Genomic DNA, 12,908 nt, shown 5'->3' with positions numbered 1-12,908 from the left:
ATATAAAAAGTAATTATAATCAAGAATTTATTTATGTTTTCATATTTTTTAGAAATAAAGAGGTTTAAAAAACAAAAAAAGGTGCAAAAATGATAAAATGTAATTCTTCTGTTATATCCTAATTGCTTACGTGTGTTCTGTAAATTCCAAATAAGTAATATAAAAATATATCTTCAAATCTTTATAGAATGAAAAGAAAACCACATTAATCATTAAATACTCTTGGATTTTCTTTACTCCTCCCACAGATGAATTCACAAATATAAAAACTGACATTTACCAAAAAAAAAAAAAAAAAAAACTGACATTTACATTCTGAAGTACAAATCTCCAGCAGCCAAGTAATTATACAGTTTATTTTGTTATGTGCAAAGTAGACATTTCATATTTACTTGCTATGGAAAGCATAGTACAGGCTCAATGGAGAATAATCATTAAACACTGATTATTTTTAAGAACAATGCTGTTGTAAAAATGTACAATAGTAAATATTTTTGGTAATTATGTATTTCTCTTTTAAAGTAATTACAGCTTTTAGATATAAATCTTTCAAAGACTCTCTCTGAAGAGCAGTGAAGTGACTGTTACTTCAGATTTGATAAATAATTTTCAGTAACCTTCTCAAAAACCAAGTCAGGAGAGAGGATTGTTTTTTTATGCCTCCATGTGGTCAGTTTCATTTTTAAAGAAGGCCTGATGTAACAGGAAGATGTATTTCACAAACCTTTATTTTAACACAAGTTTGTGAGCTGTCAACTGAAGACACCACCTCTGATGTGGATGGTTTCATTCAATCCGTGTTCTACCAACTTGATATCTTCTAAGTCATCTTTTATGATGCTAATCAAGTGGCTAAGGCCTTCCTGTTGTTGTTTCAAATGCTAGAAGGAATAAAAAAAAAAATCAATGTATTTCTCTATTAAACTGCAAGCTACTTACAGGAAAAAGGCTATTTTTCATTATTTTACTAGCAACATAGGACTCAGTCACTCTCATATGCATGTTTTAAAAATCTGTACTGTATCTTTTGCTAACACTTTTAAATATAGTTAAATACTGTGAAAAGCAAAATCAAATATGTAATAAATATAACAAATTTTACAAAAGATGCAGATTTTAAAGATTCCTTTTATCAACCTTTGATAAAAATCTAGTTATATTAAAACAATTCAAGAAGGTACTCAAATATAGATTAACAAAATAATCATTCTGAAAACTGAGGATTTCCATATTTTAAAGTACAAACTGATGATAATGGTGGTAACTACTATTGCTAACATTTCAGGTGTTTATATTATTCCCAATTTTATTGCATACATAAACTCATATATGTTATTATATGTTGGAATTGTTCTCAGTTAATTATAAATATGAATATAATCAGGTATATGTATAAATTAAAAGACGCTTACTCCTTGGAAGGAAAGTTATGACCAACCGAGACAGCATATTAAAAAGGAAAGACATCACTTTGCCAACAGAGGTCTGTCTAGTCAAGGCTATGGTTTTCCCAGTGGTCATGTGTGGATGTGAGAGTTGGACTATAAAGAAAGCTGAGCGCCGAAGAATTGATGCTCTTGAACTGTGGTTTTGGAGAAGACTCTTGAGAGTCCCTTGAACTGCAAGGAGATCCAACCAGTCCATGCTAAAGGAGATCAGTCCTGAGTGTTCATTGCAAAGACTGATGTTGAAGCTGAAACTCCAATACTTTGGCCACCTGATGTGAAGAGCTGACACATTTGAAAAGACCCTGATGTTGGGAAAGATTGAAGGCAGGAGGAGAAGGGGACGACAGAGGATGAGATGGCTGGATGGCATCACTGACTCAACAGACATGAGTTTGGGTGAACTCCGGGAGTTGGTGATGGACAGGGAGGCCTGGTGTGCTGCGGTTCATGGGGTCGCAAAGAATCAGACACAATGGAGTGACTGAACTGAACTGATTTGATACTTTTTGAGAACCCAGGAGACAAACTAGTTTTTAGTTGCATAAAACAGCAATATTCATTCTAAAGCACATAATAAAATTAGATAAATAACGACATTTATAATTACCTAAAATCCTCAGGCCATGCCAATTAGTCCTATCTAATATGTTCCACAAAGTTTGCCATCTTATATTTTTTTAGATGGTTGCTGGATGGATGGACAGTTTTTATTAAATCAATCTGTATTTATACTAGTGAAAGTAAGCTAGAGTAGTACTTCCTAACGTTTTCCTAGAAGTGAGCCTTAGACAAGTGCTCTGAGGTCTTGGCTCCTGCAGCCTCCACCCAGGTCCCCTGAAGGCTGATGGGATCAGTAACCCTCCCCTCAGCAACTACCATTCTACTCTTGGGGACACCATATAAATGGAATCATACAACTTCTGTCCTTTCAAATAACTGGCTTACTTCACATAATGTCTTCAAAGTTCATCCATGATGTGTATGTGTGTGTGTATACACTGCCTGCCTTTTTAAGGTTTATATTTCATTGTGTACATATAACCATATTTGGTCTACTTACCCATCTGTGGACACCTGGATTGCTTCCACTTTGGCTACTGTGAATAATGCTTCTATGAACATGGGCATGCAAATATCTGAGTGACTGCATTCAGTTCTTACAGGTGCATACCCAGAAGGAGAACTGCGGGGCTGTATTGTAATTCTGTGTTTATATTTTAAGGAGGCACTTTTCACAGCGACGGTGTGTATCACTGTACATTGCCACTAGCATGCACAACAGTGCCATTTTCTTCACATCTTCTAAATGTGTGACTTTCTGGAGGGTGTTTTGTTTGGGATAATAGCCATCCTTATGGATATGAATTCACTTAAAGAGTGCACTCTAGTGAAAACGTACCTGCTTGATTTCTCGTAACAGATCCGCGTCTATGTAATATCTTTCTTCAGATTTGACTGCTCCAAAGTGATTCTGCATCCTGATTTGGGACATCAGTTCATTTAGTCGGCCCTTAAAAATAATACTGAGTTGAATTATAACTGCTCACAACAGCAACCATTTCTAAGAGATTGTTTTAAAAGGATGGATAGTACTCTAATTAAAGGTGTTTTAATTCTCCTTTTGTGTACCTTATTTGAAACATTAATACAATCATACAGTTAATACAAGCCCAGAATATCATGATTTAAGAGTCTACTTTAGAAAGGAAGTTTTAATTAAAAAAAAAAAAAAGACACGTACTTAATAAAGAACACGTACTTGGAAGACCAAGTAACATTTCTCTGCTGAGGCACCTGAAACAAATTCTAGCTTTATGGTCTTACCTTAAACTGAGTAGGGGCATTTAGTTCACCCTGAATTGTATCTAGCTGAACTCGCAACTGCTCTTCATCAGCTTGGATGGCATACCCACTCTTCCTCTGAATTTCCTGTTTGATTAGGACCTACACAAAGAAAAGCCCAACAAGAACAATAGAATTACCTCTCTTCAGTTATGCAGGTAATTTTATTACACATCAACGGTTGAAAGAAATTAGCTAAATACACTAACAATAGTTAGAATCATAACAGTTCAAGATTTGAATTATGTAGCCCACTCTTACTGGGAAATAACATGAATTTACTTTTAATGACTACATAATTTTCATGGTTAGCCAATAATTTACTTAAGTATTCTTATATTGAGGGGGATATATTGTTTCTAGTTTGGACACTGAACAATGCTATAATAAACAGTTTTGTGTATATACACACACACACACACATATATATATATATATATTTTACATCTTTATTTACTGGTATAAGACTGCCATGAATTCAAGATTGCTGGGTTTAAAGGTAGGTGTGTTCAGTCTTCAGAAGCTGCTAAATTGCTTTCCCAAATATCCTAGCAACTTATATATTCATAAAACACACATAAGACTACCCTTTTCCACACATTTCTGTCAGCAATAGGTAATGACATTTAAATTTTTTCCAATCTGATGAGTACTAAAGCATCACACAATTTTTCTTTTTTAAAATCTGCATCCCCTTGATTGTTTTTTCTTTCTTGGCCACTTGGCTTCTGGGATCAGTTAGGATCTTAGTTCCTACCAGGGATTGAACCCAGACTCCCTGCAGTGGAAGTGGGGAACTTTAACCACTGGACCAGCAGGGGATTTACACCCCCACCTTGAATGCTGAAGGACCATCTCCCACCAGTTAAGAACTACTCTGCAGCTGCCCTTCTGTGAACTGCCTTTACACATTCTTTGCCTGTATTTCAGTTGGGGTCTTAGGGGTCAAAATGTAGCACCTCTTTGTAAGATACAAATATTAAGACTACAACTAAAATCAGTGCTGTCTGCAAATCCACAGTTTTCTTTTTCTAAAATCACGACTACTGACAAATGGCTTCTGTTTTCTTTTGCTATACAAAATTTTTGTTAGTTTTGTTTTACAGTTTCTGGTTTTCTTGCTACACATCTCTTCAATCCCTAGGTGGTTCATGTAGCTTCATAAATTTCTTAAGAGTTAAGTCTTTAACACCGTTGTTTTTGTACATGGGCTTCCCCGGTGGCTCAGATGGTAAAGAATCTGCCTGCAATGCCGGAGACCTGGGTTTGATCCCTGGGTTGGGAGGATCCCCTAGAGGATGGCGTGGCAATCCACTCCAGTGTTCTTGCCTGGAGAATCCCCGTGGACAGAAGAACCTGGAGCTAATTGGTATATGGTGTGATACAGTGGTCAAATTTCCCAGATGGACAGACAATTACTCTTAGCATTATTTATTAACTAAACCCACTGAATTGAAATATCTTTTTCATATTAAGATACAATGTACATCTATTTCTGGATTCTTTATTTTGTTCTGTGGATCTTCATGTCCAATCTTACACCAAGCCCATGCTACTTTGATTACAAGAACTTTAAAATAGTTTCTAAAATTTGATATAGTTTTTTTCTAAAATTTGATAAAGCAAGTCCCCTACACTATTTCCTTTTTGTTTTCCAGAATCTGTTCTCAAAAGTTATCCTTACTTATGTACTGAAAGATTTCAATCAATTTTTTAAAGCTGTAATTCACTCTTAAAATTTATAAAGTAGATATTGTTTTCTCATCTAAGAATATGGTTTATCTGTGAAAACTTTAATTCAGATTGTATACTTTCCTCACAAATTTATTCCTAAGTATTTTATAGTTTTTTCATGATAATGAATGGAATACTCTATTTCCATTAATAGTATAAAGAAACACTGATTTTAAAACACTAACACTGATTTAGTATAAACACTAAAACCCATGTATTTAGCCATCTTACCACATTAATTCTGTTGTTTATTTCCTTGGGTTTTCTAGATACACAGGCATCTCAGCAAAAAGATAATCTCTTTTTATTGTTTTATACTAGTTTAATTACCCTGCTTAGTTACAAAAACTTACATATTTTCCTTCCATGTGTTGCTAGGATAAATTACGTTCATAGATCCTGTTAAAGAACCAACTTTCCATTCCTGAAATTAACCTTAGTCAAAGTATATTCCTTTAAGAAAAAAATATATTCCTTTAGAATTTGATAATAGCTGGATTCTCTTATATTTCACTTAGATTTTCTGCACTTGTTTTCTATGGTCAGATTTACTGAGGTATAATCCACATAAAACAAAATTCACCTTTTTTAGGAGTACAGTTCTATGTATTTGGATGAACACAGGTTACCATCACCACAATCAAGATAAAGAACATTTCCATCGCCCATAAAGTTCCCTCCTGCTCCTTATAATCTCCTCTCCCTTACCTCCTGCTCCTAGCAACTACTGATCTATTACATACCTCTTGCTGTGCCTTTTGCATGATATCATATAAATGGAATTATATCATACATAGCCTTTCAGTCTGGTTTGTTTTACTTAGTACAGTCTGCACCTCTATTAGAATTATCTGTTTATAAATTTTTATTTTGGGGTACTAAAAACTGATGTAAAATGCTGCAGCTGCTCTGGAAAAAGAATTTGGTTATTCAAAAGGTGGAACACAGGTACACACTACCAAGCAATTGCCATCCTAGGTTTATGTATCCCAAGAGAAACAAAAGCATATATCCACACAGACATTTGTACACAAGGGTTAATAGTAACATCATTCAGAATAGCCAAAAAGTGGAAACAACCAAAATGTTCACTGATTGATGAAGACATAAAATCTGTTAATTATACAATGAAGTATTATTCAGCAATAAAAAGGAAGTGCTGTTACATGCTACAACATGAATGAACGCTGAAAATATGCTGAGACAGCCAGTCAAAAAATACCACATATTTTATGATTTCATTTTCAAGACGTGTTCAAAAATAGGCAAATCCACAGAAATGCAAAGTTGTTGCCTATGGCTAGGGGATTTAGGAGGAAATGGGGAGTTGCTGCTTATGGGTATGGCGTTTTTTTTTTTATTTAGAGTGATGCAAATGTTCTAAAACTGATTGTGGTGATGGTTGTACAAATTGTGAACATAATAAAAATCAATTAAATAGGTGAATTGTATGGTATATGAATTATATCTCAAACTGTTAAAAAAACACCAGCTATATTTTTCTTTTTGTCTGAAATAAAGTAACTTTAGAATTAGCTCATTAATGGTTAGACAAATGAATCTATTTGACCTTTGTGCTTTTTCCGCTATTGGATCTTTAATAACTTTCCCAATTGCTTCTATGGTGTTTGTATATTTAAGACTTTTTTTCTGTAGGTCAATTTTAATAATTTCCATTTTGCTAGAAAATCATCTAACGTCTAAATTTATTGCCCTGAATTCCACTGTAGTATTTTCTTATTCTCTTGTGTATGTATGTGGTATTATCTCCTTTCTTCTAATTTTTCTTTTCTGTCTTTAGGCTCATGAGATGAGTTTTTTCCTTCTTCAGATTCATACTTAGCCATTTTCATGGTCTTTTTAAAGAAACAGCTCTTCAACTTATTCTTTCTACTATGATTAATTTTTTTCTGCTTCACTCATTCCACATCATCTTTATTTCCCTCTTACTGGTTCCTTTTGGCTTATCTTGATAATATTTTTCTAATATTGAGTACTAAGTTCTCTATTTTTTGCATCTTGTATCTTTAGAAAATGAAGTTTTTTCGTTTAATTTCATGATTTCAAGTTGGTATTCATTCTTTTATTTCCTTGTTAATTTGCAAGTTCTTTTGTTGCTTTTCATTCATTAATGGTTATACTCCCTTTTCTAGCACTCAAAATCTGTATTTTTCTATTTTTATGAAAACTAGATATTAATGATCTGATGCATACTTCTGCTACATCATAATGATGATTCATTTTCTCACTGCTTTCCTCCTACCCTCTCAATAAAATGCAAGTTTTAGAATATTTTCACTTTCTTCACCCAATCCTCAGAGTTCTAAGTTTTAATGAGAAAGTTTGGTACTTTCAAGACTATTACTATTTCCTTTTAGTCTTTTTTTTCCCCCTATTGCAAAAATCCATATTTAGTACTTCCATCATGTAGATAGTCTTATAAACGTTGAAATCACTACCTGTAAAGTTCTGTGGGAAAGGTCCATAAGTTTCCTCTTGTATTGTGCAATTTTGGCCATGGTTGTAGTTTGATTCTTCTGTAATTCACCAATATCTTCAGATATTATCTGTTTAAAACAATTTTTTAAGGTAAAGTATCACAACTATTTATTAAGTTCACTACATGCAAAAGATGAGTCTGAGATTCATCTCTCAAAATATAAACTCCTTTAAATATACTTTTGTATTTCTTCCACTTTTGTACATCTAAAAGTTAAAATGTACCATTCAAAAATTTCTTTAGAGCTCCAGGAACTTTAGTGATGAGGCAAAATGTATAGAATAATAAAACATATTCTTCAGAAGTAATTAAGGAATTTGAATATTATGGAACAGAGCCAACAACCAGGCCATGAAAGTATAAAAGCTAAGACCTATAAAGTGACATACAGGAGCCTGAAGAGACAGTTAAATCTAACTACTTGAAGAAAGTACAGGATACACTGTGCTTAGTTGCTCAGTCGTGTCCAACTGTTCGCAACACTATGGACTGTAGCCCGCCAGGCACCTCTGTCCATGGGGATTCTCCAGGCAAGAACACTGGAGTGGGTTGCCATGCCCTCCTCCAGGGGATCTTCCCAACCCAGGGATCGGAGCCAGGTCTCCTGCATTGCAGGTGGGTTCTTTACCATCTGAGCCACCAGGGAAGCCCTACAGCATACGGTCCAATAGTAAGTTTAACAGAATGCTAGGAGACATACGCTCAGAGTGGTGGGAGAAAGGAAGAATATTAATTACACAAATGAGACATTTTTATGTCTCTGCAGATATTTAATTTGTTCTTTGCTTGGCCTAAAATCCTACTGTTCTACCTTATGAAAGTCTTATTAACCTTACAGAATGAGTTAAAATCCTAGTTCATTAAAGCTTCCCAATCAAAATTAACCCCGTTATGATTGTTCCTATCATAATTAATCATTCTGTGACACTGGCTTATATTGAGATGTTCTAAGTAAGAGGGTAAGAAGATTGTACAAGACATATTTTAGCATGTTTACCTACACATGTCACCTTTTAAGGAAACTTCAGTGCCAGGCCATGTTGAAGGGATACAATCAGGTGACCAAATTTTCTATTATGTAACCCAGGCAGGGTATGTAACCCTCTCTATCCCAATTTTGAAAAGTTTGCAGGGCTTCTAGACAACAAGAGTAATTATTATTCTATAGCAGCAATAGTAAGAAAAAATAGAAATGTTACCACTCAGAGTATTTATTAAAAACACAGTCTAGAAATTAACCAAGAAAAAATGCCTACAATTTTTAAAATTTATTTTAAAACTATTACAAAAGACACAAGAGACTTCAATGAGAAAAGGAACATGTTCATGATGGAATAATTTAATATTATTAAGACTCAATTATATATTTAATGCAATTCCAACTAAAATTCTAGCATTTTGACAAACTCAATTCTAAAACTGTCAGGAAGAATGAAGATCCATAAAGAGCTTTAAAAGTGTGAAAAGAACAAAGGCTGTAGATTCACTCCACCACATATCTTTAAAATATACTGCAAAGCTGTAAGAGTAAAAAAATGTGAAACTGATTTAAGAACAGACTATATATCACATATATATGGGAACTTGGTTTGGTAAATGATAAATCATTGAGGAAAGTATCTTTTTTGTGGATAACACTGGAAAAAAGCTATTATCTAGAGAAAGTTCATATCATATATATAAAGTGAATTCCATGAGGACAGAAGACTCAACTGTGAAAGGTTAAATTCTACAATAATAGAAAAAAAACCTGTAGACTCTAAAGACCTTGGATGAGGAATGATTTCTTAAGATAATTCCCCAAAAAGAAGACACAAGGCAAAAAAAACAATGGCTATCATTACATTAAGATTTTCTTAAACAACAAGACCCTACTTATGGCACAGGGAACTATATTTAATATCCTGTTTTACACCAAAATGGAAAAGAATATGAAAAAGAATACGTAAATATATATATAAAAAACAATCACTTTGCTGTACAGGAGAAATTAACACAGCACTGTAAACAACAACAAAATAAAAGTTCAACTATGGACACTACAGACAGAATCAGCAGAGAAATAAGAAAAGTAGGAGATTTTTTAAATGTTAGATGACGGATTAAAATCTGGAATAAAGATGAACTCCTGAAATTCAAAAAGAAAAGATACGCAATCCATCAGAAAACTGGCAAATGATATGAACAATCTTGATTCTAGACCAAATGACTAGATACGTGCCGCCCTCTCTTTCCTGTTGAAGACAGATGTAAAATGAACAGGATGCATGGGCAACCATCTGAGGACTCTGAATGTGAAGTACCACTGAACTAGCGGTGAGTTTACCATTATTTTGCCCTCAGTTTGGTTTCAACACAGCCCAAAACCTAGAAGTGGGCATCATGCTGATAACTCCAAGAAAAACCTATTACCTCTGGTGCAAGGAGATACATTATGGTATATAGAGAAGAGTTTCTCCCTTTTAACACTATTAATTTGGGCCAGATAATTCTTCACTGCAGTGGTACTGTTCTGTACACTGCAGGATGTTGATCAGAATCCTGGCTTCTACCTGCTAGATAACTGTAGCACCCACCACCACCACAGCCACCACCCTAGGGCAGCCGTAACAACCAAACAAGTCTCCAGATACTGCCAGTGTGTCCTGGGGCACAAAATCATCACCACACACCCCAGAGAGATCTATCCTCAACCGATCATTAAAACAATGATAGGTGAAATGACAGTAAATTAAAAACAGAATATTAAAAAATGTCCAAATAACCCAGAAGAAAACAAAAAAGAGGAGAGAGGAAAGAAAAACAGAGCAGTTAACAGTAAGATTGTAGGCCTAAATCTAAATTTTATGCTATCTACAAAAAACTTACTTCAAACATGATAAAGGTAAGCTAAAAATAAAAGGGTGGAAAAGATACAAAATCACTAATCAAAAGAAAGCTAGAGTGGCTTTATTTGCTATCAGAGAAAGCTCACTTCCAAGCAAAGATAATTGCTAAGCATAAAGAAGAACATTATGGTATATGCCAAGAAAATATAACAATCCCAGATACATATGTACCTAACAGCAAACCTTCTAAAACATGTGAAAGGAAAAAAGGCAAATCTATAACTACAGCTGGAGACTTCAACCCTCCTCTTAAAGAACTTGTAGGGCTTCCCTGGTGGTTCAGTGGTTAAGAATCCGCTTGCCAATGCAGGAGATAGGGGTTTAATCCCTGATCTGAAAGGATCCCACATTCCATGGAGCACCCAAGCTTGTGCCCCACAGCTGTTAAGCCTGTGCTTGAGAGCCCAGGGGCCGCAACTACTGAGCCCATGTGCTGCAGCTACTGGGGCCTGCCACCACAAGAGAAGTCACTGCAGTGAGAAGGGCACATACCGCAAAACTAGAGGGCAGCCCTCGCTCTCTGCAACTGGAGAAGCCCACGTAGCAGTGAAGACTTAGCACAACCAAAAGTAAATTAATTAAAAAAAAAAACCAAATAATTAGTAAAAAATCAACAGGAACTTAGAACTGAGCAATCTATCAACTGGATCTCACTGACACCAACAGAAGACCCCCAGAATGGCAGAATACACATTCTTGTCATAGGCCTATGGGTTAAACCCTTTACAAAGTTAACTGAAATCATACAAAGTTCTCTGACCATAACAGAGTTAGACTAGATAACAACAGAATAAAACGAGAATCTCCAAACATTTGAAAATGAAACATACTTCTAAATAATCTATTAGTCAAAAACCACAATAGTCAGATAGAACCATCAAGGGAAATAAAAAATATTTTTAATGGCACCTCCCTGGTGGTCCAACGGTTAAGACCCCGAGCTCCCCATGCAGGAGGCCTAGGTTCGATCCCTGGTCAGGGAACTAGGTCCCACATGATGCAACTAAGAGTTCACATGCCACAACTAAAGATCACGCATGTCTCAAGGAAGATGGAAGATCCTGTGTGCGCAACTGGGGCCCGACACAGACAAATTAAATTAAAAAAATTTTTTTTAATTAATCAAAGGTGACAAATACAACATTATCAAAATTTGGGGGATTCAGGTAAAGCAGTACTTAGAAGAAAATTAATAGCATCAAATGTCTTTATTAGAAGTCTCAATACCCTAAGCTGCTAACTTAAGAAACTAGAAAAAGAGAAAAATAAACCCAAAGCAGTAGAATAAAAGAAATGGTTAAGAGCCAAAATTTATGAAATTGTAAACGAAACTAGAAAAAAAAAAAACAATAAAACCAAGAACTTGTTCTTTGAAAAGATCAATAAAATTGACAAACTTCTAGCAAAACTGACAAAAATAAGCACAAATAATAGCGTCTTTGTCCTTACTTTCAAGAACTTTGGTCACACCCCATTTATAGTACTATGCACAACTCATTTTAAAAGTGATGCCAATAAATTCAGTGTACCTAATCTAAGATAAGGCCTGGGTATCATGTAACATTCAAAAACCATGTTGGAATTTTTAGCCAGAGAAAATACTAAGAAGAAAAAATGATCATGATTTTCAAATATCTATAGGGATGTCATAGGAACATAGTGGTTACCTGCAAAGCATGCCTGAGAAAATGGATATAAATTATAAGACAGATTTTGAGTCAATGTAAGAAAGAGACCAGCATCAATCAGAGTAAGCTGACAAAGAAATGGGTTGCTTCATAAAACAGAAGTGTTTCATTACTCAAATAGAGTCTGAATGAATATCTAATTAGGAGTTCCACATCTTGGAGGACTTGGAGGTGACCTCTAGAACCTTTAGGCATTTGATTACAAAGGTCTACTTTATAAAATGTTAAGATTTAAGCATTTAGTAACTTAAAATTTGCTTCATTAACCTACCATTATAATGCACTATGACAACACAATCATAATTGTAGCCCTCATTTTCATAAGGCCCCATAAATAAGTGTTTAATAAAATAATATTTTCAATTCCAGCCAGAGAATCCATAAGTCTAATTTATTTGCTAAAGTCAACAATTCTAAACTCATTGTTAAATCAGATTTACATGATTTTTGGAGGCTCTATAAATAAATAAGTTGTATAGAAGTATAATTGTTAATTTGTAGTATACACTACATTGTTTCTCGTAAGACAAAACAGTAACTAAAACACATGGGAAGAACAAAGGTCTGTAACCCCTCTACTACTCCCAGGGCCAGAGAAGGAAGCTCGACTCTCACATCTAATCGGGTCTGATGCTGCTTCGTCATCTGATCTTGAACCTTCAGTCTTCGAAGAAGTTCTTTGAAACCCACCATTGGTACAGGAATTAACCTGAAGAAACACAAATGGTCAATTTTCAGATCAAAGCCTATATTATTACAAAATACAAGGTAAAGTTTTCATAATAACATTCCTGTAATTCACATTTCT

The 12,908-nt window shown here is 34.6% G+C and overlaps 1 protein-coding gene across 1 annotated transcript in view; it reads right to left on the bottom strand.

The window, feature by feature from the left end:
• Window positions 1-10: 10 nt before the first annotated feature.
• The window catches only part of NUP54 (nucleoporin 54), a 29,833-nt gene continuing 16,935 nt past the window's right edge, over window positions 11-12,908 (bottom strand). Inside the window, exons 8-12 of the mRNA XM_061145760.1 lie at window positions 12,716-12,809; window positions 7,484-7,591; window positions 3,273-3,392; window positions 2,848-2,958; window positions 11-881 (exon numbers count right to left, since the gene is read on the bottom strand). Of these exons, the coding sequence (XP_061001743.1) occupies window positions 753-881; window positions 2,848-2,958; window positions 3,273-3,392; window positions 7,484-7,591; window positions 12,716-12,809 (562 nt within the window). The 3' untranslated portion in view covers window positions 11-752. The remainder of the gene's footprint in view (window positions 882-2,847; window positions 2,959-3,272; window positions 3,393-7,483; window positions 7,592-12,715; window positions 12,810-12,908) is intronic.

Source organism: Dama dama, chromosome 6, assembly GCF_033118175.1.
Source record: "Dama dama isolate Ldn47 chromosome 6, ASM3311817v1, whole genome shotgun sequence".
In the NCBI taxonomy this organism is placed as follows: Eukaryota; Metazoa; Chordata; class Mammalia; order Artiodactyla; family Cervidae; genus Dama; species Dama dama.
This window is presented reverse-complemented; position numbering and strand designations above follow the sequence as displayed.